The sequence below is a fragment of the Heloderma suspectum genome, chromosome 9 (assembly GCF_057233095.1).
Source record: "Heloderma suspectum isolate Gila_16-S chromosome 9, 16-S_ref, whole genome shotgun sequence".
NCBI classification, from domain to species: domain Eukaryota; kingdom Metazoa; phylum Chordata; class Lepidosauria; order Squamata; family Helodermatidae; genus Heloderma; species Heloderma suspectum.
Genome location: NC_139466.1, coordinates 11,568,941 through 11,589,895, shown reverse-complemented (window position 1 = coordinate 11,589,895; position 20,955 = coordinate 11,568,941). Strand labels below are relative to the sequence as shown.

Below are 20,955 nucleotides of genomic sequence, written 5' to 3'. Positions count from 1 at the left end.
TTTTGTAGCTAGGGATTCTTTGAAATATACATCTTTGCTATAACTTCATTATAAGAAAATACTATCTCCAAATTACTCCCCCCTCCCCATTCTCTTCCTTGGGATGGTTAGCTATTGACACAAATTGTCTGCATTGAGTAGCTTGCTCTGCTTTGATAATTAACTTTTGATCATTACTGACTTTAATGGCTCTAGTCTAATATTGTCATAGTCATCCTCCTCAATTACTTTAGCACTCATCACCTTTAATCTTTGAACAAAATGATCTCACTGAACCTCCATCAGCCTGACTACAGAATTAGTAATTTCTGTTTCTCATCTTTGTGGCTAAGTTTGATTTGTTTGAGACGTGATGTGAACTTTTGATTATTAATTTAAGAGATTTCACATGGCTTCCTCTCTCTCTCTTCTTCTCTCTTTTTAAAATGAGATATTTGTGCAACCTAGGCAAGTGTATGCTCTACAAGGATATTTTTTGATATGTATAATGATATATGCCTCATTAGGGAGTTTAAATGATGCAGGAAAAGGTTACCTGAATACTGGAGTGTACTCAAAGGTAGAGATGAGTGAATCCATCGAATTTGTCTTCTCCCAGTTTTTCCAATTTTAAATTTGTTTTTATCCTTTTTCCATATCAGTTTGAGATTTATTTATTCTTTAAAAAAAAGTTCATGCAGAAATACATTCTAATTTTTGTGCACATTTCTCCAAATATACAAATATATTCTCCAAATATATATATTTTTTGCATGCAATTTGGCCTAATAAACACATTTTTGCAAGCATTTCCCCCCACTATATGGCATTTTAAAATGTTATTTTCACTTATATGAATGTTTGTGCAGAATTTCCCATAATACATGTATTTCCTTGTGCATTTTTTTTTTTTTTGGTCTTAGAGAACTTCATTGCAAAATTTGGAGAAGTGTGAATTTTGAAGGATAACTGAATTTCAGTTGACGTATAGGTTCTAAAGTGAGAAATGTGTTGAGTTCACAGTAAAATGCAAACTGGACAAATTTCTGCCACATCCCTAATCAAAGGCCCAGTTCCCACTGAGGTGATAAAGCTCCTCACTGGGACCAAGTTACCTGAAGGACCGCCTTCACCCATATAAGCCTGCCTGCACATTACGATCAGAAAGAGAGGCCCTTCTCATTTGCCCACCAGTGAGAGCAGTCAGGTGAGTGACCACACGTGAGAGGGCCTTCCCTGCAGTGGCCCCACACCTTTAGAACAAGCTGCTATCAGAGGTCCCCCATGCGCCGTCATTGCGGACTTTTAAGAACACCTTGAAAACGTATTATTTTACCTTGGCCTTCTCATGATATGACTGCTATTGTTGCTGTTACTGCTGTTCACATTGTTGCTGGTTTTATTGTTGGATTTTATTTTTTTAAATTGTTTTTACGCTTTTATCACTTTTAATATTTTATCTGTTTTTATGTATTTTATTGTTGTAAACCGCCCCAGGAGGGCTTCTGCCCTGAAAGGCAGCCAAGAAATGTTTTAAGTACAAAAAAAATAATAAAAAAATAAAGCAGTATCTTGGCTACACCACTCCACTCTGCAGTTGGGGAATGACATGAATGAAAACATACATAATCGATGGACATAGAAAACTGGCTTGTTAAGGAGAAGGCTAGGGTAAAACCCTTCTCTCTGTGACATCTGTTTTTCCATGTGGTGGGAATGGATTGGTGCAGTCATGGGAGCCCTCACCTCTAGACTGAAGTGGTATGGCTCAGACACCGCGTAACCACCCCAGAATGAGAACAAGGCCTGACTGGGAGATCATCCCGTGAAGGACAGAAATGGAATTGAAAGAGCCGCAAGTGGCCCCTTGGGGTGTTAAGAGGGTTACATCATGTGGCTGCCGCTAATTTTGACTCTGAAATGTACATTAAGATAATTAAAGGTAATTGGAAAATGGAGAGCAGATTGAGGCAGATGGTTTTGCCACTCCAATTTACAATTTCCTTATGATTTTATCTTTATGGTTATATCTCTAGAATAGGCTGTGTGATTGAAATGTCACATGTATCAGCATGTTAGATAGAACTGGCTGTGACTGTGAGATCTTTTCGCTATGTGGAATGTTCTCCTTGGGAATATATATATATATATATATATATATATATATATATATATATGTATATGTATATGTATATGTATATATGTGTGTGTGTGTGTGTGTGTGTGTAGTCTTTAAAAATTACTTTTTTTTTTAACAGTCCTGCTCTTCCTACAAGGAGCTCAGGGCAGCAAGCATGGCTCTTCTGCCCTCACCCCCCCTTTACCCTCACAACAACCCTGTGAGGTAGGCTAAGCTGAGAGATGGTGATTAGCCCCCAGTCACCCAGTAAGTTTCATAGCAGAATGAAGATTTGAATGAACCTGGTCTCCCTGATCCTAACCTGCTACTTTAATCATTTCACCACACTGGCTCTCAGTCTTCAGATTACTTACCAACCTTGAAGGGGTGTGTGGAGCAACACTTACTAAAGCAAAGAGCATTAGACCCTTTGAAATTAGACAACAACCGACCAATCTCAAACCCTCCTTTTCAGGGTGAGGTGTTCAAGAAAGACGTGTCCTTGCAAGTCCACATTGTTTTCGAGGAAACTGACTAATTTGATCTATTGAAGGTTCCAGCCTGGGTTTGGGACAGAAATTGCCTTGGTCACTCTATGGGATTACTTGTGCTGAGGATTGACTGGTAGGAGTGCAACCCTCTTGCTTCTTCTGGCCCTCTTGGTGGCATTTCACACCATTGGTCATGATAGCCTTACATCCTGGCCATGTGGCCTGGCCCTCGGAGGTGCAGCATTGTGATGGTTCTGGACCTGTCTCCATAGTCAGTACCAGCATGTGGTGTTAGGTGATTTCTGTTCTGCACCATGGACTTGTGCTTGTGTGGGGGCCACAGGACTGCATTTTATTCCCCATCTTTTCAACATCTATATGAAGCCTCTTGGAGAAATCATCTGGTGTTTTGGGCTTCAGCATCACCAATATGCTGATGACATGCAGCCCTACTTCTGTTTTCCACCTAAGAATCCAAAGGAGATGGTGGAACTCCTGAATAAATGTTTGGATGCAGTACTGGGACGGGTAAGAGAGAACAAACTAAAACCTACTTGAGGAAAGACAGAAGTTCTGTGAGTTGGGAAGTTGGCATGTTTGCATAGGCCTATGAAATTGGTCCTTAATGGGGGTTGCACTCCCCAGAAAGGACTAGGTGAGCAGCTTGGGGATGCTGGTCTTGGTGTTGTCTGGTGAGTCACAGGTAACAGTTGTGGGACCTGGTGTGGTTTCTACAAGTTCTGGCTTGTACACCACCAGGAATATCTGGAATGTTCAGACCTGGCCTCTGTTACCCATGTACTGGTTACCTCCAAACCAGAGTACTGGGATGTACTTTATGTAGGGCTGCCTCTGAAGATATCCTAGAAGCTAAACCTGGCTTAAAATGATCTTGGCTAGAATACTGATGAAGGCCAGGAACTCTGAAAACACAACTCTGATTTTGTGCCAATGGCACTGTATTCCAGGGAGCTTCTGGGCCCAATTCAAAATGCTGGTCTTAACCTTCCAAGTTTCAAGCTGGTCTTAACCTTTCATGCCATAGCCATTCCTGATGCATCCATCATTGGCGCAAGTGCCGGGTAGGAGGATTTCAGTTTGTGGCTCCCAGCTGCACCAGTTCAACCCACCACTCCTACTCATTTTTCATGAAAAGATAAATGTAAATCACAGTTCAGCACTTACTTATGATGATCACAACATCTGCATCCTGCCCTTCCTCAGTGAAGCTCAAGGTGGTGTACACAGGCAGTACTTCATTTGATCCTCAATGGAAGTGACTCAGTAAGCTTCACAGCTGAGCAGAACTTGAACCCAGGTCTCCCTGGGCCTAGTCCAACACCCCTCCCACTGTGCCACACTAGCATTGCTGACTTTGCTGACCTTTACAGGAACTCCACAAGGCTCTTTGCAGTTGAAAAAAGATAAATTGACCCTCGTGCCCTTTGGTGTACAGGGAAACCGGTCCAGTGCTATGACTGCTAGTTGTTCCTGCAAGATGGGCCCCTCCAGCTCTGTGTGTTGTCTTGTCTCCCAGGGAGCTCTGCCAGGAGAATCTCAGGCTTCCCCTAATGACACAAAGCTGGCAGTTTTGCATTCAGGAGCCTGAGTGTCACTGTTTAGGTCAGCCTTACCCAGAGGGTGGTGCAAAGGCTGTTTCTCAAAAGGCCACATTCGTACCGATGGCTCTCCTCTCTTGATGGCATACCATCTCTCATATATTCTGCATTCATACAAACCCTATGTTTTTCTTCCAGGAGCTTTAACCGGGAACACAGGGTAAGTTTTGAATCTATGGCTGAGCAGCTATCATCTGATTTATTCAACACTTGTCTTGCCATTCATAATTAGGATATAAGAATTGCCTTACTGGATCTGGCCAAGGTCCATTTATTCCAGCATTCTTGCCAACAAGGAGTCTCTCTGTTCTTCTAGAAAGGTACGACAGACTTCTCCTGTTGTTTGTCCACTGCATACTATATATGGTCTCTGAACAATGCTGTGATATGTGATTCAGCAAAACCCGAGCTTGTTAATGTTCTCTGAATCCCACTTCAAAGCTCATTCTGACTCAGATCCATATCCGGTTGCAATCCTTGTTTTTTTCCCCTTTGCACAAAAAAATTCGTGCATAGTTTTCCAAATGTATGTATCAATTGTGCACATTTTTAAATGTACCCTTTTGTCCCATTGATTAAAGTGTGTTACGGTGTGTTTTTCAAAACTTTGCATTTGTTCATATGCATTTTTCAAATGTATGCATTTTTTAACACTTTTTTTGTTCTGTGAATTACATGGCAAACTCAGAAATGTATGGACCTCAACCACAGATTGTGTTTGGGCACACGTTCGGTTCCAGGAGGTGTGAACAGCATAAATTCTGATAAAAAATTAACTGAAACAAATTTCTCATACATCTCTATGTGCAAGGCCATTCCATTTAGCTATGATGGCAGTGGTGGTGTAATGGAGTATTCTGGAAAAGGGCATGGCTGGCTCGAGCTCTGAACAGGAACGCCTCACACAGGTTTTCAGCATTCTTTGAGACATTCACCAATGTATGGTTAGCCGTTTGACTTCGGTAATTTACCTTTGTTACCTTTGACTTGGCAATTTTATCTTTTTGACCTGAGATGAGGGGTGGGGGTGAGAGGGTTGCATTACATGATTTAAAACTGACTTTATACTAAGTTAGCTTAATGGTCCACCTAGCCCAGGACTGTCTATTCTAACAGTTCTCCAGAGTTTCAGAGAAGGAGTTTCTCATATTACCTTTGCTACATGAGATCTTTTAACTAGAGATGTCAAAGATCAAATGTGGGACTTCCTGCATGCAAAGCAGCACCCATGTCTAGGGATGTATGAGAATTTTGTTTTTGCTCACAAAACATGTGAGCATGCCCTGTTCGAAGCCCCGAAGGTGATCTCAAGCACATGTCCACCCCAAATCTTCGCAAATCACTGGACACGTTCTCATGTTCAATTTGTGCAAATTTCCCAGCTTGATTTTGCACAAAATTCCCTAAAGGTTGAATCAACCCCACTTTATTCTATGGAGGAACATTGTGCAAATTAGGAAGCTTGTCCAAATTCGAGAAATTTGCAGACTTTTCGCATTTGCATAGAGCAAGCAGCGACTGAAAACATCGACAGTAATTTGGCATGAGATGAATGGCAAGATAATGTCTGGAGAATCCTAGCAACTTTGAACATCGCTTGTTCACCCATCCCTACCCACGCCACTGAACCATGGGATCTCCCCACATTGCTCTTCTGAGGAAAGATGGCAGTATCTGGCTTAAGATGTTAAGGGAATATCACTTGAAGATGAATTGGGATGCACTGTTCTTGCACATCCTGTTTCATTTTCAGGTAAAGATCCCAAGGGCCAGGCATGTACGGTAATTAGCCGCACCCCTTTAAGCTGTCTCAAGTCCCCATTTTGCTCTCTGGTTCAGCTTTCAAAGATTGACATTTTGAGATCTTTTATTTGCTGGGGTTTTGGCTTTTGGGGGGCATCCCAAGTTAAAGCAGCATCCATGTTGGAAATTGTCTGGAGGTTTGATGCTGAAACCTTCTAGATAAGTAGATCAGCTGTGCCGCCTTCAACAAGTCTCTTCAAATACAAAGCGACATCCCAGAGGGAATCTTCACACTCCTGCTTGCTGTATGGGCTCTGGTTTGTATTTCCATTATGATTGTGTTGAGGGAGAGCCCCATATGGGTTAAAATCCCTTTTGCTTCAGTGAGAGACATATCAGAAAAGACCTGCTTCTGGCCTCTCTTTACTTGCAGCTGTTGCCCTTAGATTCTCCTTTAAGATGAAGGTCTTCTTTATCACTGTCCTCAGGGAATCCATAGCAGCCCCATCTCTCTCCTTCCCTCAATCAATGAATAACTCTCCAGCGAGGAAAGGGCAAAAGCAAAGGATAACAGCAGTGACATCGCTGAGAGAGGGAGATTTCAGGTCTTGCTGCCATTGTCATGCAGTGCTCAGTTATTGAGTTCATATGCGGAGTTGAGGAGTGTAAAAAGCAATTACATATTTATAATCCATTGTAAGGAATCACTGGGAGATGAGATGTTGATATACCGGACACCCATGTTTCTCCCAGATCTGTTAAAGCAGATTTCGTATCTACTTCACCCCAGTACAAAGTAAAACAGAAGTTTTGCATGGGCTCAGAATACCATTCTAAGCACAAGTGCTTCATCGTAAGTAATTCAGTGGGTCTTTCTTCTGAGCAAAAGTGCATGGGATAGGCCAACTGCCAGACTATTAATCATAAGGCTGCAACAAGCTTATTGTTTCACTCAGTAAACCAGTCTTACTCTCAGCCCAACCCACCTCACAGGGTTGTGTTGTGAGGATACAACGGAGAGGAGGAGGATAATGTGAGCCGCCTTGGGTTCCTTGCAAGAGGAAAAAAGGCGGGGTATAAATGCAATAATAAAATAATAATAATAAAAATAAAAGTCCACCTTTAACTGGTATTTTTGAGAGTTCACATTTATTTTAGCCATTTTCCTTCTAGTCTTTTCTCATAACAGGGGATGAAAAAGAAAATATTTAAAGATGGCCTTTCCCCGTAAATATATATTTTTCTGCCAACTTCCCCCCTTCTGGCTATCACTTGTTCAAATCTAGATCACAGGAACTTAGATTTGCTCTAAAATAATCCTTGTTTTCAGTAGTGACCAGAAGTACCACCACATTTTTCCTATACCCACATTTCCAGACAAATATGCTGGTCCCTACTTGGATAAAACACCCAAAGAATTTTGAGGGATGCAGGGAGAATTTTGGTAAGACCAGTGAAATTTCTCAGGAGAGTTCAACACAACCCCTGCTGATGGCTGAATGCAGTTAGAGGCTTTCTATTAAAGGGGGCAAAGCCATGCATATTTTGCTTTAAAGATACTGTAAGAAATCGTTCTTTTATTTGTTATGGAAACAACATTCTGCTTATGACCTCAATGAAACCCAAAGGCAGGTAAACTGTTTACATTAAAATAATCTATCAAAGTCATTTGTAGCGCGTTTCATCCTAATCTGTCTGATTTTTTTTCTATACCTTTGACAAGATGACCTGCTCCACATGTGTGTTCAGTATTACTGAGAAATGACTCCTCAGCTTTTCTGCTGATAACAAAATAAATAGAAATGTGGGGGTTTCCTCTGGGAGGTAAACAACTTTTTCAGGGCCTATCTAAAATAATGGGAGGATATGCAGGATAGCGCAAGAGGCACAGATATTGTATTTCTTTGTGAAACAACACTGGTTCTATCTTCCAAATTAGCAAACTTTTCAGCAGGGTTAAAACTAGGGATGCCTGTCACCGGGAAATCCAGCCCTCTTTGGGATTACGGGTGTACGAAACACTTACCTGGTTCCGCTGGGGCCATCCGTGGTGGTGGGGGAAGTGCTCTGTCCCCCCCTGAATCTTCCCTGGCTGGCTCCACTCCGCGGCGGCTCTGCGGAGCCGCCGGCCAGGGCCAGCTGCAGCTGGAATTCCGGCCACTGCCAGGCTGCTGCAGCCGCAAATGGTATTTACCGCAAATGGTATTTACGTAAGTATTTACTTAGCCTATCACGCTAAAGCAGCCACGCAAATGGCTGCTGCTATGACAGCCACCATTTGCGGCTGCAGCAGCCTGGCAGCGGCCGGGAGACCAGCCGGAGGAGCCACCGCTGCCACATCCTCTGCCAGCGCTGGAGCCGCCGGCGGAGCTGCATCCGCTGCCAGCTAAGCTCTGTCCCGGGGGGATTCCATGGGGTGGCGGGGGGTAGGTTGGTCTGCTACGGATCCTGGGAGGCTGGATTCTTATCCGACCTCACTGGAGTCTATGGAGGAATTCTCTGACATCCCTATTTGGGATTGCCAGACTTCTGCAACATGCCTGACTCACTTTGCTTTTGCGAGCCAAGCTGCATGGTTTCCCTGGCTTCTGGGGGCATTTTATGCATTTTTTGGCCATAGCCATAATTTGTGCAAATAGAGATGTCTGCAAATTACAGCTGTAAATGGTGGAATTTGTGCAAATTGCAGCTGAGATTTGAGCACATTATGCAATTTACAACCACAATTTGCATAAATTATGCAATTTGTGGCCATCATTTGCGCAAATGTCTTTTTATGCAAAAAAAAAGAAAAGGAAAAGGAAATTCCACCAGCTGCCCCAACTCGTTGCACACTGAGTCAGGTCAGCTGGTAGAAGACGGAACCGAATCTGGGGGGCCAAGCTGACGAAAGCTCATCGAGCTCCCCCCTGCCCCACCTGGATTCCTCCGACATCCCTTAGTTAAAACACAGAGAGACTGTCAGTTATAAATGTTCCACACTTTCATCATCTGTTGAAGGAAGGGGAATCTCAGCCTCAGGCTTCAAGAGCCTCTGAGCGATCAAGTAATTCATTCTGTATGCAATTGTTTAATCCAAACACAGCAAAGAAAGAAACAATAAATAAAATATTACAGCTACATCAGGAACAGGGATTACGTAGGAGGTGGCTTTGCAGCATAGGGCGATCTGAGATCCACACATGTAAAAGTTAATCATTTGGGCAAAATGCGGAAGAGAAGGAGAGAAGGAAAGTACCCCCCCCCTTTCAACCCTGCTGGCTGGGGAATTGTTGAGAGTTGTAGGCCTTTTTCTGTCTAAACATGCATAGAATTGTACCTAAATTGAGTCAAGTAAGTGGTATCAAAATTACTTTGTCCCAAACACCCAACACTCCAGCAATGTGTTTTAAATTACGGACACACATTTCAAAGGTTAAAGAGGACTGTTTCTTAGACTTAGGCAGAATGCAGAACAAAGAAGATGGGGCTGGAGAAAATCAGTGAATGATAGCTACTTAAAATACTAAATCCTGCTACAATTCACTTGGATACATTTGAGCTTAAAGCGAATTGGGACTAGACAAGACTGTTTAAGAGAACCCAAATGCGGAGCTGTCTTTATCTAAACTCTAATTAAGGCTTTCAAATGGATTTTGAGTTATTTGGTTTTTAAAAAGAAAGTACACAAGTAAGCTAAAAAGAAAGGACTCCCAACCCATGCCTGTGGAGAAGGAGAGAGATGTGGGGCAGAAGGAGACATCACTGCCATTTCCTTGTTTGGAGGGCATGCGGTGCCTGGGTGTTATGGGATATGGGAATAGTCTCACAATGACTTGGGAGCTTCCAGTCATTTCTATATGAGTGGAGGGAGGGAGGAGCTCTGAGAGAGGAATCCCTGGTCTCATGAGATTTTGGAGGGTTTGGGAGAGGCCTATATAAGGCATTATCCCACATGGGTTTGCCTCGGTTCAGCCAGGCAGGGAATGCAACCCAGCCATCTTTCTATGTGAGTAATTCCAGGCAACAGCCAGGCCCAGGAAGGATTTTGTTTCCATGCTGGCCATATTGGTTGGCAATGGGCCTGATTTTGCCTTCCTTGGAGTATTGCATTAAGGATGTGTAAATATCTAATAACTGATGTACACGATCATCACAACTTTATAGATATAACAGTCCTGCAACTGGCTTGGGGGATGCTGAGAGTTGTAGGGCTTCTTCTGTCTAAACATGCATAGGATTGCACCCTTATTGCCTGTAAATCCTACAGGGCCAGCCCGACATTCTGCTGTCTGTGTTGAATGCTGGAATGCCATCTACAGCAGGTGACTGGACTGAAACTTACTTCAGCACTGGCAATGGGAAAATGCCCTCTACCATAATGGAGGCCACAGGCTAGTTTAGGGAGCCCAGGACAGGTTGTATGACATTCGTAGCTCTATCCTCTAACAGAGGGGAATAGCTGGAGAGTTCATGAGGAGCAGCTGGGAGGCTGCAACCACTGTCCCCTAGCATCTGTCACTTGAGGCAATCTCTGTTTCTAATGGTAGGGCTGGACCTGAAATCTCAAATAAAGTTATGGCCAACTATACACACACACACACACACACACACACACTGCCCAATCGCCAGAGCTCTCTGGGTGGTTCACAAAAATTAAAACCACAAAATGCAGCATAAAACAATATGAGAGCCAGTGTGGTGTAGTGGCTAGAGTGTTGGGCTGGGAGTCAGGAGATCTGGGTTCTAGCCCCCACTCGGCCATGTCACTGGATGACTTCGGGCCAGTCACAGACTCTCAGCCCAACCCACCTCACAGGGTTGTTGTTCTGAGGATAAAATGAAGGAGGAGGACTATGTACGCCACCTTGGGTTCCTTAAGGAGGAAAAAAGGCAGGATATAAATTATATATATATATATATATATATATATATATATATATATATAACGAAAGCTTAAAACCACGTATAACAGTACAACCAAAATAAAACCTAGCAGCAATGCAGAGATTTGAAATACAGATTTAAAACACAAAAGCTAAAAGACTAGAAAGCTAAAATGCTAAAATACTGAGGGAATAAAAAGGTCTTCACCTGGCACCAGAAGGAGTACAACGTAGGTGCCAGGTGAACCTCTCTAGGGAGTTCATTCCACAGCCAGGGTGCCACAGCAGAAAAGGCCTTCTTCCTGATAGTCACCTGCCTCACTTCCTTTGCACTTATAATCCAAGACTGGTATCTGCCTGTTTCTTGCTGACTAAAACTGATCCCACTGTACATATATTCCCTGACCCACTGAGAGAGATCTTCATACAGACGCATGCACAATGGATGCACCCATATGGGCCTCACTGAACTGTCTGGATGTGGATGGGAATATACATACCCATCAAGAGCCGTAAGTCATTGCCTGTAAGTAGTTACACATTACTAGAACTGGAATGTGCACAGTATCCTCAAAAGTAGCATCCTAACTGAAGCCTGGGGCAGAGTGACAGTTTTCTAATAATATACAGGAAGGTCAGCTTTGTGATTTGGCCATGAAAATGCTGTCTCTACACCACAAACAGTTCAGTGATACATTCCCCCAGATTCCACACAGCCGGATAACTGTAACATTTTAAAATGCAGACATTACTTAAGCTCAGTTTAATGATAGTACTTAATAAAACATTAAGCAGATGTTTACCTGCTGTTAAGAATTTGTGCCTCGTAGGCTGGCCAGCATGCATTTTTTTTAAAAAAAATATGTATCATAGGAATGAGACCATATTGGTAGATAACTTCAAACAATTTGACAACACTTTTAGAAAGCCATCAATAGAATTTTCTTTACTTTTTTAAAAAAGCATTTGATACTGATTATTCAGCCCATAGTGAAAAAGAAACACAAGGTCTGTATCTTTAGATCTTTTAGTGAACTGAGAGCAAAACATCAATAACAGCTCCACAGCCATAAATGAAAATTGATTCCAGATCTAACTCCTCATTTTCCATCTTCCTTTGCACCCAAAGGAAGAGCCAAAGAACCAACAACAAATAGAAAGCACACACCAACCATGCAATATATGTCAAGCTGTTTCTCTGACTGAGACTCCACTCTCCATCTTGTCCAAAGAATTCTGAAACAATCAACGGAGCAGAGTATGGACAACCTTTTCAACCGAAGCCATAAATGGAACTGACTCCACATGGCAACCAATGTGGTTCCTTTGGTAAGATAGAAAGGGAGGAAGATTTTTGTAACCTAGGAAAGGCTGAGGTGTCTGGGATTAGGAAAGGCAGAAAGAACTAGGAATGGGTGAACATGCAATGTTCAAGTTCATTGAGTTTCTCCAAATTCTTCCATTTTAAAAAGTGCACAATGTTCCCTAATTGTAAAAATGTGCATTTTCTTGACCAAAAATGTGCATTTCCCCCATAGGCTAAAGTGTGAAAATGTTAATTGTGTGTGTGTGTGTGTGTGTTGGGGGCATTGCACAAGTGCAGACATGTGCAAATCTTCATTTTCAGAAGTGCGCATTTACACAAGCACACAGTTTTGAACATGAATGCAGTTTCAGGAAATTGCCAACATTTCCTGAGAAATGCAGTCCTTCTCATGTCATGATCGCATCAGGGTTGTGAACACGATGTGTTCGCATGGCTTGAGAACAGGATTGAAATTCTTGTAAATCCCTAGGAAGAACCAAGGAACTCTGAATACTTGCATCAGGATAAAATAGGCTTTGGAGCACCTGGAATGAAGGACGATGCAAAAGCAATTGCAAAGCTTATTAGGCTGTGGCTTGTTAGCTACCATAATGGAAATGACATCCAAAGTAATAGATGGGCACAGACAAGGCATTGCAAATATAATAAAAGCCCACATCGCTACATTCGGCAGCTGAGAACACAATGTCTGGATATCAGAAATGTTACCTGCTCATTATCATCTTCATCACTGCTGAGTTTCAGATCATCTTCAAGCATTCTTTGGGGGAAAAAAGAGAAAGAAAGAGTGCAAAATTATGTAAAATGAACTCCTTGTGAGAACTTCTGGTCAATGGTTAAGTTCTTGGGTGAATGGCTAAGTTCTCCCTGTATCCCAAACAAAACCAGGATTAGGACCTCTAAGAGGAGAATTCTAGTGAGTACATTCTACAGCATCCTACTAAAATCTCTCATTTTATATCCTACTGCATATATTGGTTCTTTTGGAGGGATAACTTTTGGACGCCCTTGCTTAATATGCATATCCAAGTCAAATGTTAAATATTAAAAGAGGAAGTGGTAAGCAGTTTTGCATGACCTTGACCTCATGTGATAGTTATAACTATCAAATGATAGTTGAGTGTTGTGAAACACCTGTCATGCATAAGTTATCAAAGGCAGAGCTTTTTCTTTTTTAAATCATCTCAACACAGGATCTGATCACCTGATAACTACTTCAAGTAGTGGTTGTCAAAGCTGGTTTTTATTTAGGGTAATGGTCTGGATCCAAGGATAATGGTTTGGATCCTACCCACACACTCAATTTTTCTTCAGAAGCCAAAAGAAAATCACATGATTGTAAGAATTATGATAGGTATTCAGGGACTTTTTGGTGGTGGAACCAAAACTTCAGAACATCCTCCCTAACGATGTTTGTCTGGCTCTTTCCCTTTAAAAGCAGCAAAAGCATGGTGTTCCAGAGGGCATTTAGGCTTCTTTCTCAAAAACTTTGGGGGCCTCAAAAGCCTGGAGCCAGCACCATGTCTCTCTACAGGCATTACTAGGGAGTTGTGGCACTGGACCATGGAGAAGCAGCTCTCACATCCTTCCAGTAATGGATGACTCAGGACTGAGTATTCAAGTTGTATAACTGGAAACAGAGCTGGCTCCAGGTTTTTGAGGGCCCTCTCAGGCAAGACATCCTCAATGGCCCCCCTCCCTCAGTGAGTCTACCTTCTCACTGCCATTGTCACCAGATGTTCATCCTCTTTCTCATCACTGCTACCACTTGCTTGCTTGGCAGATAGAGAGCCAGTGAGCAAGTAGGCAGTGGCATCTACTGCTCCTCTTTCTCTCCACTACAACTGTCTGGGCCAGAGCAAGAGGCAGATGAAGAAGCAAGTTGCAAAGGTGAAAAGAAGGTGCAACTCTAGGGGGTTCTTGTCAATGGGCCCATGCTAGGGTGTGGGCCCTCAGCAGATGCCTGACCATGCCTACCTTTGACACCAGCCCTGACCAGAGAGACAGAAAAAAACAAGAGCACCAGGAAGCTTGACCACGGCATGTCTTGATCTGGTGAATTGAGGGATGGCAGGTGGGAATTTTGCTTGTGTACCATCACTCAGCTTTGGCCAAAGAAGGGAACTGCAGACAGTCTCGATATACCAGCCAAGGAAACCACCTTTCATCTATTGATCAGAGTGGCTTGGCTGATAGTCACATTAGCAGCTTTATTTTTGATTCTGTTCCTAATGGTCCCCAAGTAATCTGCCCTTTTCACAGCAGCCACGGACTGGGTTGATGTTTTCTTTGGTCTGTCCACCACAACCCCCAGATCCCTTTCTTTGTCAGTCATTGTCAGCTCAGATCCCATCAGGAAATATGTCAAGCTTTTTGTCCCAATCTGCATCACTTTACACTTGCTCATGTTGAATTGCATTTGTCATTTAAATGTCCATCATCTCTCTAGTTTGGAGATAACCTTCTGAGGCTCTTCGCAATCCCCCCCCCCTGCTTCTTTTTAACCACCCTAATTTGGTGTCATCACAAAACATGGTCACTTCACTGCTGACCCCTAACTCTAGATCATTTATGAACTAGTTAAAAAGCACCAGTCCCAACACAGATCCTTCAGGGCCTTCACTGTTTCCTCCATTGCTTCTGTTGTTCCCTTTGCTTCTGTTCTTTAACCAATTATTAATCCATAAGAGGGCCTCTCCTTTTATCCCATGACTGCTACGTCTGCTGAGCCAGACTTTCTTAGGAACATAGGAAGCTGCCTTATATTTTGTCAGACCATTGGACCATCTAGCCCAATATTGTCAACACTGACTGGCAGCAGCTCTCCAGGGTTGCAGGCAAGATTCCTTCTTAGCCTTACCTAAAAACAGCAGGGATGGAACCTGGGACCTTTTGCATGCAAAGCAAATGCTCTACTACACTGAGCTACGATCCCTCCCTTCTTGCTGGTCTGAATAACAAAGGTTTCTGTTTTGGGTGTCCACAGACCTGCCTTCACTTCCCTCAATTTCTTTCTTTGCCTCATTCTATGTTTCACCACACAGGAGCCAGGTCTGACCACCACATGGTAGGCAATTGCTTTCCTGTGTTGAGAAAACCATATATAAATATTCAACTCAAAAGAAAAAGAACCAGGTTTGTTAATGAATTTAAGTAGGGTGACTCTACGGCCAGCCATAGATCTATGAACAGTCTGAAACATTCCTCATTTGCTTTTGAATGTTGCCATTTAAAATAATAATAACAACAACAACAATGGACATTCTAGCTCCTTTACTTTAAACCACTCTGCTTACTTTTAGAAACTGCAAGAAAGCACGTTAACGGGTTTGTAAATCATCTGTCTTTCTCTGACCTCTGTTGTCGGGCGGCTCAGCTGTTACAAAATATCTAGACCTGAAACTACTGATCATTAACCTCTTAATCAATGACAGATGCCTCTGTCAAGTGTAAACCCATAAACGTGTGACTGAGATTGGAGATCTTTTTTCTTCTAAAACAAGAAACCTTCAGAAAATATTAATCTTTAACCATTTGGATTTTGGGTGAAGAATGGGTGCTTGCTACTTGTTTATCTAACTGCCATCTGTGTTTTTACAATAGTATTAGTTGCCTGTGATGTTCATGACAACAGATCATGGAACCTCTGTTTACCCTTGATTTTTATCAGCATGGTACACTCTTCTCAAAGGGCCTTTAAGATATGGTTACAAAAACAGCTACCAGGTTCCATCACAATGTATCAACATAAGAATACTGAATCTTTCCTTTAAAACTTACATCTCTTTTCAATATGTAAAACCTCTGCCTGTTAAAAGGAAACCTTTAAGCAATCTGTTCTTTGTTATTAAAAAAATATAAAGATCTAAGGAAGAAAATGTTGTTGTTGTTGTTTTTTAAATTGAGCCTGAAGGATTTTCTTTCTTCATTCAGCAAACATTTTATTTTTATTCTCTTACATGTTAAACATCCTTACTTGACACACTCTGGTAGAAATAAACAGAGAGGATACAGGAAGCTGGAGATCAGACAAATGGAATGAACAAAGAAAAAAGAGTAAAGGATGATAAAACTGAGTACACGGGCTAAACTAAGCAGAGTCATCTAAAGTAGCTGATGAAGAGCTGCTCTTAGACCATCCCTTAAAGCTCTGCAGACACAATTCTAATGGCTCCAGTAAGCAAAAGACATGTTTACTGACAATGAAAAAGGATCACAAATAAATAAAACAAATCAGCAAGAAGGACAACTGTTGGAAGCATATTTCCAGCAAACTAAATGTGCAGGATTTATAGCTTTGTGGCATCAGACATAATAGATGTTTATGAGGGAGGGGTGAGAGAAAATGTTTTTTTTTTTTTTTTTTTTGCTGCTTATAATTTAAAGCATATAAAGGTCAAACTACATGCTACACAAGTGGCAGGTCCACTACCATATTCAAGGCAGAAGGTGTGTGTGATTCCATGCTACCATAGCCGAGGACTAAGGATTGGGCCCATCAGAGGATTCCTGGGGCTTTGGATCCAGTGGATCCAAAAGCACTGTGGGTGCTCTACCCTATGGAGCTTTCTGTGGACTGAATGGGGTGGCTGGGTGAATGGATCTTCCCTGCCAATGGTGCTCCTCTCCACTGGAGGAGGCCAGTGGAAGGGTACCTCTGCCCAAACTTAACACCTCCAGTGAATTAACTCTCTCTCTCTCTCTCTCTCTCTCTCTCTCTGTGTGTGTGTGTGTGTGTGTGTTAGTTAAGATTGCCCTTCTAAGAATTCAAATCTTATGTCTCACTAAGTGGCCTTTGGTAAGAAATTAGTCTAACCTGTTAGAGCGAGAGACCATGTCTCACTATCAGGCAAAAGATATGATGTATGTATGTATGTATGCATTTCCATGTTGAGATGCACCATGGGAACACTTTCATTTCATTTCATTTCATCTCTCATTTTCGTCTTTAAAGTGCCATTTGTTTCATTTCACCTTCGCTTCAATGGCACATGCTTTCATTTTACTTTCATTTTTCCGTTGATTTCAGTAGAGACCCACCCTGTCTTCCACTGACTGTAACTTTGGTGTTGTCCATCCAAATGGCATCAAATCTGCAGACATTCTACTACTTTTCTAGAGCATTAGATCTGCCCATTAACAGGCACACTGGGCAAAGCAAAAACGAAACAGAACAAAACATGAAAAAAAAAACCCAACCCCAAACCCCAAAACAAATGGAGGAACAAACTTTTATTTTTTTAACCATTTAAAAATGAATGTATACTCTTAGTCCCAATTTTGTTTGCTGGTATCTTGAGCTCAAGGAGCTATAGCAGCAAATCTGGCAAAGATCTCAGCATGAAATCTACCGGAGTGCTTCTGCTGGTGAGAGTAGACAGTTCTTGTCTACATGGACACATGGTACTCAATAAAGAGTTGCTCCCTTCTTATTTTCAGCCAATCAGAACACATTAAATTTCAACTGTAAAACATGGAGCCAAAGGAACTTTGTATCAATAATCCTTGTGAAAAATACCTGGATAGTTCTGAATAAGTTGCTCCTTAGTGAGAGATATGCCACCACATCATGGTTAAGCTTTGGATAATATTTTCCAAATCAGGGGTGGGGAACTTTTTGTTGTTGTCAAGGGCCACCTTCATAGGAACTCAGGAAGCTGCCTGATACTGAGTCCATCTATAGGTCCTATGTAGCCCAGTAGTGTCAACACAGACTGGCAGCAGCCTTCCAGGGTTTCAGGAAGGGTTTTTTTCCAGTCCTACCTGCAGATGCTGGGAACTGAACCTGGGACCTTCTGCATGCAAAGCAGGTGCTCTACCAGTGAGTTGTAGTCCCTTCCCCTCTGGGGTACTCTGTCAGTAGCTACATGCTGTCAGAGGGTGGGCCCACACCCCGAGGTGGGCAGGGCCACCCTATTCTCTCTTTCTTTCTGCCATCCCTTTCTCTCTCTCTCTTTCTGCCACCCCTTCTCTTTCTGCCACACCATTTTCTCTCTTTCATTCTTTCTGCCACCCCTTTCTCTCTTTCTTTCTGCCACACCCTTTTCACTCTTTCATTCTTTCTGTCACCCCTCTCATTCTTTCTGCCATCCCTTCTCTCTCTGTCTTTCTCTTTCTGCCACACCATTTCTCTCTCTTTCTTTCTGCCATCCTCTCTCTCTCTCTCTCTGCCACCCCCTCTCTTTTTCTGCCATACCATTTCTCTCTTTCATTCTTTCTGCCACCCCCTCTCTTTTTCTGCCATACCATTTTCTCTCTTTCATTCTTTCTGCCACCCCCTCTCATTCTTTCTGCCACCCTCTCTCTCTCTCTCTCTCTCTTTCTCTTTCTCCCACACCCCTTCTTTCTCTCATTCTTTCTGCTATCCTCTCTCTCTCTCTCTCTCTCTCTCTCCCCCCCCCCTGTCTAATGGGCTGCTGGGGGAGGGACAGATTGTCCCTGTCAGAGGTCTGAATTGAAATTAGGTTGAGGGATGCATGGGGCACTAAGGCTGCAGCTTGTCCACCCCTGTCCTAAATGGTCTTGCAAGCAATGCTTTCGTCATGGCATCAGCCCAGCCTTTAATAAAAGACAATCAGTAGATATAGTAAAGCAAAAGTGAATGCAGGCAGTGAGGCTAAATCAAAAAGAAAAACAGACTGCCACACAAAGCGATCTCCAAGGATATTAGGAATTCACTTCATTTTCTATTCTTCCCTGACCCGGTTGACATTATTATTGAAAATACATGTACTTGTTTGTCTTTTCATCCATGGCTAATACACCAGATCACTTTAGGGAAAAACATGAGCTCAAGGAGGATTTTTGATCTCATTATTAGAGCAAAGCCATTTGCACCTGACAGCATATTCTTAGCCCACACCCTCCCACCTTTCCGAGTGAGGGCAGTATGTCAATATAAGAGGCCGTTCCTAACATTCTTTTTGTCCCACTCTGAGTTTACTCACTTACAGCAATGACAAAGAGACAGGATACTAGGAGCTGACTGGCTGTGGTGGGTGTGGCTGGGGGCCAAACGGACATTACTTTAAATGTGTGTCTAGCAGCTATGTATTCTTTTCATTTTTACTCTAGAGTACCCCTCCCCCCCAATCTGGATCTTAAAAGCCTCCCTGCCCCCCATACTAGGGCCCTCATCCAGATTGGGCCCCTGTGGCTACTCCAGAGTAAAAATGTAAAATGTAAAAAAAAAAAAAAAAGGTCATAGTTGCTAGACACACATTTAAAATAATGTCTGTTTTGGTCCTGAGACAGGGTTGAGGGGGAATGAAATAGCGGAGTGATGAGTGGCATTTAAGGGCAGGAGGAAGGTAATGGAAGGTCATGGGTTGAGCCTCCCCATCCTCAAAATATCACCGCAACTCAATTGTGAGACTTCACGGGTTCTTAACTAGTAGGTAATAAATAGCAGTTTGCCATTTCTCCTGGCCTCTTGCAGACATACTTGATCCAGTCATTCTCACAGAATGCATAACAATAAGCATTCAGTCAGTGCTTATATAATTTGCACTATTTTTTCAACTTGCCATGATAATTTACAGACTTTATTGGAAGGCAAGTCACTGGCCCCCCTATTTTACAGATGAGAATATGAGTGTTGCCAAAGACCACGCTACAAGCCCACAGAAGAGGTAGGAAATGAATGCAGGTCTCCCGGATCCAAGCCCAACTGACCATTCATTAAGCCAGGCTGCCTCTTTTACCCAATGACATCTACTGGATCCACACCTTCTTTTACTCTGTAGATGCTGCATGGCTGTCAGTGCAATGCTGCACATGTATACAGTTCCTGGCTCAAAGTCAAAAGCCATACCGAAATGCATATTTTAGGGTAGAATGTGTACAAAAATGCATACTGTAGGGTAAAAGACAGCCTGTGTGGTGTAGTGGCTAGAGTGTTGGACTGGGAGTTGGGAGATCTGGGTTCTAGTTCCACTTGGCCATGGAAGCTCATTGGGTGACTTTGGGCCAGTCATAGACTCTCAGCCCAACCCACCTCACAGGGATGTTGTTGTGAGGATAAAATAGAGAGGAGGATTATGTATGCCACCTTGGGTTCCTTATAGAGGAAAAAAATGGTGTGATATAAACCTAATACATAAATAATAAAATGCACAACAAAGTGTATTTTATGGAAAAATATATTAAAAATCATGCAACTTTTTATGATTTAAAAAAAAAAATCCCCAGAAAAGGGTGGAACAAATGACCACATGCAAAATTGGCCTGGACCAGAAACAGACAGATTCCTCCATCCACCCCTAGCTGCAACATTGAATCAGTTAGATCACCCTTCCCCAACCTGGTGCCCTCCAGATGTTTTAGACTACAACTCTCAGCATTCCTGACTATTGGCCAACCTGACTGTGGCTGATGGGAATTGAAGTCCGAAATGTTTGGAACAAACAGGTTGAGGAAGTCTGAGTTAGATTATTCAATACACAGTACAGTCTCATATGCGTCTGCACAGAAGTAAGACATATTGAGCTCAAAGGAGCTTACTCCCAGGTCACTGAGTATAGGATTGCACCCTAAAAAAATACTTTCCACTTACTAAAAATTGAACCCAGTAATTGGGTAGTAGATCTTTGTTTAAGCGTGGCTTTTAATACTAATAGAAACTGTGGGTGTCCAGCATCAACGTAAAAGAAGCACTCTGTCCTGTGTAAGAGGGAAGTGGATATGCCTCTTCTAAGATGGTACCTACTATGACACATGCGTGCACCATGTAAAAACAAAGAAAGAATGCTTCTTGCTTTAGAACAATTGCTTGTAGCCACATGCGAATCTATGCAGATTTAACTAAAATTGA

General features: G+C 42.5%; 1 protein-coding gene across 1 annotated transcript in view; it reads right to left on the bottom strand.

Moving 5' to 3' along the window:
* Positions 1–20,955, bottom strand: part of AFF2 (ALF transcription elongation factor 2) — a 574,244-nt gene that overhangs the window by 118,775 nt on the left and 434,514 nt on the right. Inside the window, exon 8 of the mRNA XM_084813687.1 lies at positions 12,852–12,903. Coding sequence (XP_084669813.1) covers positions 12,852–12,903 — 52 coding nt within the window. The remainder of the gene's footprint in view (positions 1–12,851; positions 12,904–20,955) is intronic.